This window comes from Priapulus caudatus, unplaced genomic scaffold (genome assembly GCF_000485595.1).
Source record: "Priapulus caudatus unplaced genomic scaffold, Priapulus_caudatus-5.0.1 Scaffold1179, whole genome shotgun sequence".
In the NCBI taxonomy this organism is placed as follows: domain Eukaryota; kingdom Metazoa; phylum Priapulida; class Priapulimorpha; order Priapulimorphida; family Priapulidae; genus Priapulus; species Priapulus caudatus.
This window is the reverse complement of record NW_014578240.1, coordinates 16,708-22,408: the sequence shown is the minus strand read 5'-3', so window position 1 is coordinate 22,408 and position 5,701 is coordinate 16,708. Positions and strand designations below refer to the sequence as shown.

At 44.3% G+C, this 5,701-nt stretch overlaps 1 protein-coding gene across 1 annotated transcript in view; it reads left to right on the top strand.

The window, feature by feature from the left end:
* The window catches only part of LOC106815701 (muscle-specific protein 20-like), a 30,206-nt gene extending 25,255 nt beyond the window's left edge, over window positions 1–4,951 (top strand). Inside the window, exons 5-7 of the mRNA XM_014820201.1 lie at window positions 1,958–2,020; window positions 2,892–2,997; window positions 3,691–4,951. Of these exons, the coding sequence (XP_014675687.1) occupies window positions 1,958–2,020; window positions 2,892–2,997; window positions 3,691–3,770 (249 nt within the window). The 3' untranslated portion in view covers window positions 3,771–4,951. The remainder of the gene's footprint in view (window positions 1–1,957; window positions 2,021–2,891; window positions 2,998–3,690) is intronic.
* The last annotated feature ends 750 nt before the right edge of the window (window positions 4,952–5,701 follow it).

Sequence of the window (5,701 nt, the reverse complement as noted above, 5' to 3'; positions counted from 1 at the left end):
TGCTGATATTACTGCTGCCTCGCTATGGCTAAGCGGCAACTGCGCCCTAGCTGTTGCTGCGGCTGCTACTGTTCCTGCTACTGCTGCTGCTGCTACTGTTCCTGCCACTGCTGCTGCGGCCACTGCTGTTACTGCTGCTGATATTACTGCTGCCTCGCTATGGCTAAGCGGCAACTGCGCCCTAGCTGTTGCTGCTGCTGCTACTGTTCCTGCTACTGCTGCTGCTGCTACTGTTCCTGCCACTGCTGCTGCGGCCACTGCTTTTACTGCTGCTGATATTACTGCTGCTTCACTATGGCTAAGCGGCAACTGCGCCCTAGCTGTTGCTGCGGCTGCTACTGTTCCTGCTACTGCTGCTGCTGCTACTGTTCCTGCTACTGCTACTGCTGCTACTGCTGCTGCGGCCACTGCTGTTACTGCTGCTGATATTACTGCTGCCTCGCTATGGCTAAGCGGCAACTGCGCCCTAGCTGTTTCGTCATTGCAGAGCAGCGGCCGTCAGCGCTGAACATAACATTCCAAAACTCCGAAAATAAACTCGCGGCTGGGTGGTGACGGGCAATTTGTTTTCTATTCGCTATTCAGGCGCTGCCGCATTTCTCGCTGGTTTTTCTTGTTGATTAATTGATGGCATCGTTCCCAAGGTTTTTGTCTTTGCGCGGATGCGCATCTAGACATCGCGAAAGATGGGATCCGTTCTAGAAGAAACACACGCTAGCAGAGGCGCGTGCGAGCGCCCACCGGGGGGTGCCGCGTCGAATGGCGAGAGAATTCGGAAGTTAATTTGGGTGTGATCGATTTCTAAATACTAAATACTAAATACGAATTTATCGGATATGAAAAATAGTATGTCATAACCGTACGGCAATCGCTAAAATATTGGCGGTCAAAAGTTTTCCGATTGGTGCAGATTGCGGATGAGAGCAACACAGTTGGCAATCGAATACTATCCAGACTTTTGGTCTTTCGCAAATATTTTACGATCAATTTTGTTAATATAGATAGATAGATAGATAATAGGTTTATTGCAAAACTAGTATTTACAACGTTACAATTAAAATAAGTTTAGCAAACACGATATCAATCAGGCAGTGTAAAACTGAAATTGATGAGATTGACAATAATATATGTCCCATGGTAAGACATAGATATCACTTAAAAGATTTGTTCATAAAAGATTTTTGATTGGCGCAGATCGCCGGCAAGAGAGATGCGGAGAAGGAGGCCGAGGCCGCTGAGTGGATCTCCACGATCATCGGCGAACCCGTGCAGGGATCGTTCGAGGACTGGGCGAGAAACGGAGTCGTGTTGTGCAAGTAAGTTCTACTATACATTACTACATTACAGTAATGTGTAACAGCTACGTGTAGCAGTTGTGTGATGTGTAGCAGTTATGTGTAGCAGCTACGCGTAGTAGTTATATGATGCGTAGCAGTAGTTTGTAGCAGCTACGTGTAGCAGTTGTGTGATGTGTAGCAGTTGCTGTGAACGTTTTCACTGTAGCGATTCTGTGGGTATTACAGCTACGTGCCTATAACAATTGGTTGATGCGTAGCCAAGTATTGCTATAGCAGCATCACGTGTACAGCAGTTGTGTGATGTTGTTAGCCATTCATTGCAGCTCGGCAATGAACAAGCTGTTGCCGGGTCCGTGAAGGAACGATCACAGCAGAGCGGCGGCGACTCAAGATGATGCGGAGAACATCACTAACTTCCGCAGACTGCGCCAAGAAGTACGGCGTGCCCGAGATCGACTGCTTCCAGGTGCGCATCAACGCGAGTGTGTGTCGTCGATCGCCAGTCTAAGCACTGCGCGAGTGTGTCGCCATCTGTAGGTGAATTGACGAGTGCTCTCGATTGACGTTTGTTACAAACAACTTTTGTGTTTGTTTCGAAAATATTTTAGATTGATTCGGCGACGTTATTCTAAGATTGACGAGTGTTCTCTTGTTCGCAGACCGTTGACCTGTGGGAAAAGAGGAACATCGCTCAAGTGCAGCAGTGCATCTTTGCCGTTGGCACGGCAAAGCGAGCGCCGACGCTGGAGCCCGGCGGCGGGGGAGGCAAGACGACTGACAGGCGTGGTATGTAACGATCAAGAGCCTTTGTGTCTTACTCTCCCGCTCTCTCTCTCTTTCAATCTGTTACTCTCTCTCTCTCTCTCTCTCTCTCTCTCTCTCTCTCTCTCTCTCTCTCTCTCTCTCTCTCTCTCTCTCTCTCTCTCTCTCTCTCTCTCTCTCTCATTCTCTCTTTCAATCTCTTACTATCTCTCTCTCTCTCGCTCTCATTCTCTCTATCAATCTCTTACTCTCTCTCTCTCTCTCTCTCTCTCTCTCTCTCTCTCTCATTCTTTCTTTCAATCTCTTACTCTCTCTCTTTCCCTCTCATTCTTTCTTTCAATCTCTTACTCTCTCTCTTTCCCTCTCATTCTTTCTTTCAATCTCTTACTCTCTCTCTATCTTTCTCATTCTCTCTTTCAATATGTTGCTTTCTCTCTCTCTCTCTCTCTCTCTCTCGCTCTCTTGAGTTTGCTCTAGTTTTTTCGCACTCACCCCGTCAATTTCCTTTATCCTTGCTTTCGTTCTCTGTATTTGTTTTGCTCTTGCTTCTCTTTCTTTTGCTCTCTTTCTCTCTCTCTCTCTCTTGCTCTCGCTCTCTCTCCCAGACATGGGTTTATAGGCCTACACGGAATTTAAACATGCATGTGTTATCATCGATGATTGAATAATTTCACCGGATCTCTATAGTTCACATGCTAATAAAGTCGTCAGTGTAAGTTATTTGTAACTTAATTTGGATCTAACAGAGATAAGCTTTATTAGCACGCGTTATCATCGTTCTCTTTCCTGACACACGGTGAATCTCATGTCGCGTGTGTGTGTCATTGCTTTCGGCAGGGTCAGACCAAGCCCGGATACAACTTCCCCATCATCGGCCCAAAGATGTCCGAGGAAAACAAGAGGGAGTTCACCGCGGAGCAGCTGAGAGCCGGAGAGGGTGAGTAGTCGCGCGGTATCGGCAGCAGGTGGCGCCACAGTGCACGTAGCAACGGAGACGCGCGGGCGCACATGGCAACGTTGGTAATGTCGCGGGTCAAACTGCATACAGCGGCCCTTCGTACACTCAGGATAACCCTGACCCTAACCCTAATCCTAACACTGTCCTAACACTAGTGCTGCCACATTGCGGTCACCTCCCTCCACGCCCGTGGGATAGCATTACCCGGTAGATTGAGCCATTGAGCGAGAGCGCCACCTGTCGTGGAGTTTGGTCGCGGGTGTGTTGCGAGTCTCGCGCATGCTCTGCTGCTCGTTAACATTGCTTTCCGGCCATGTTGGTGCAGTTAATCGCCACATCGCCAATAGTTAGTCTGCCATATTGGATCTAGAGTGGCAACAACTGCGCCTAGTTGCAGCACACACACAGCGAGCAATTATACCAGAGCTAGCTTGCATGGTTCTATATGATACTGTCATTGAGCCATTGATTACGCCCCTCCCCTTGTTTAAACAATAATTTCACTAGAGGTATACATAGAAACTCTGCTGCGACCCGCAGTGTTGATCTGTCAATTTTTTTACGCGAATAGTTAAGTCGTGTGCTTACTAACGCCGTATGAGTACGTATTATAGCGTTTATTATTATTATTTCAAGTTATTTCCATAAATAAAAGGATTTTCCGCTCCCCAGGACACGTTGGTCTCCAGGCTGGCCAGAACAAGGGAGCCACGCAGGCAGGACAGAACTTCGGTGCACAACGACACATGTAAACCATCACCTCATCACCAGACGGCGTTGATCAGATAAAGATGTCAGCTTCGAAACATTTCGCTTTCAACACACGCGCTAACAGAATCTCAGCTCCTTGATATTATCAAGAGTACGTAATAGGATGATCTCCCATTATGTACTCTTGATATTATGTTTAAAAACAAAACAAAAACATTTACACAAAAAATATTTATGTAAGCAAGATGGCGCCACTATATTCAACACGAAAACATTATTGTAAATATGCCCATGTCCGCACACGACCAGCGTGACTTCATACACGGCTAACTCACTGACCTCTGACGTCATGTGACCTTTATTATTTATTATTATCATTCTCTTCTGTAAGCGTATATTTATTTTTGAGCGCGCGTGGAATTATTTATGATCACGACTTGATGATGATTATCGCCGTTTCATTTGCATATCAACATGAAGATCATTGAATCGATTTAATATTGATATCGGTGTTGGTATTGGTATCGGTATTGATATTGACACTGGTATTGGTATCGGTATACAAATTGGTGCTGATATTGGTATTGTTATTGGTATTGGTATTGGTATTGATATCTGTATCGATGTTTTATCTCATTAGGCAGTGGAATCCATACCTGCACTGTTCCACGTTCGTACGTAGCATTTCCTCCTCATAGCGACTGGGTCAGATTGTTTATTCGTTTAAGAAAGGAAAGGTTGTTAAAACACATAGCTAAACACGTTGTTTAAAAAAAAACCGCATAGTTTGTTCGGCAAGTTGTGTGTAAAAAACACGTTGTTAAAACACATTTAAACGCGTCGTCGTAAAACGCATAGTTTGTGAAACAGGTTGTGTTAGAGACACGTGGATAATCGCGCTGTGTTCACTGACGGCCTATTTCTACACACAGTATATATATGTTCGTCGTTCTTCCAACTCGAGCCGTGCCTGAAGTCACACCTACCCTGTACATCGCTCGTCTGCGACTCCCACCCTGTACATCGCTCGTCTGCGACTCCCACCCTGTACATCGCTCGCCTGCGTCTCCCAGTTCCATCTGATGAAATAAATCGTATCGCCAGCGTCATCTGTGCGATGAGGAAGAGAGGGCGCGCGCATCGCATGCAGACCATGCACCGAGCAGAGTAGGTTACCGGTCATACAGAAAAAAATAAATATCTTGTTTTACAAATAAAAATAGCTTCGGTTTTGTTCTTAGTCTGTATTTCGTTTACTTACTAGTACTTTCGTTTACTTACTAGCACGTGGATTAGCTCGCCTTGGTTTGCACCGGATTTCACACATAATTTGCCTTATTGCCTTATCGGTTCAAGGATAGAGAACATGGGGCCCATTAAACAAAAAATGAGTTAGACGTGACTTTTAAAACATTTATATCTTAAACACATCCACAATTAAAATATAAAGGTTTACCGACTGACGGATATACATTAATACACGATTTAAAATACTATATACATACAAACACAATACTAATTACTTCAGATTAAAAATGATAGAAAGTTTTTAGGTGTTAGGGAAGTGGTAAGGGTTGGCTAAAAAAATTGTATTTAAAGAGAACAATATATTGGCTAGTTGTTCCCTTTAGAATATTCACTCATGCTATGCATGATGAAAATTCTATTTAATTATATACACATAACAATCAGCAAGTTCTAGACAATTAACCTACGCATATTGACATGTTAATTAAATTATTTACATATATATATATATACAGTCACGCATATAATATACTTGGGATTGCACGCATTTGAAACACGGACCTATGTGAAGTACAAAAATCGTAACAAAGACGAGTAACTATTCACAACTTAACAACATGATAGACAACGAAAACCTGACCAGTTGTCGAAACGGTTGCTATCCGGTGAAATAATTGATAATTCGATTTATCTCAAAGAAAAGGTACTCATAAATTACCACGGC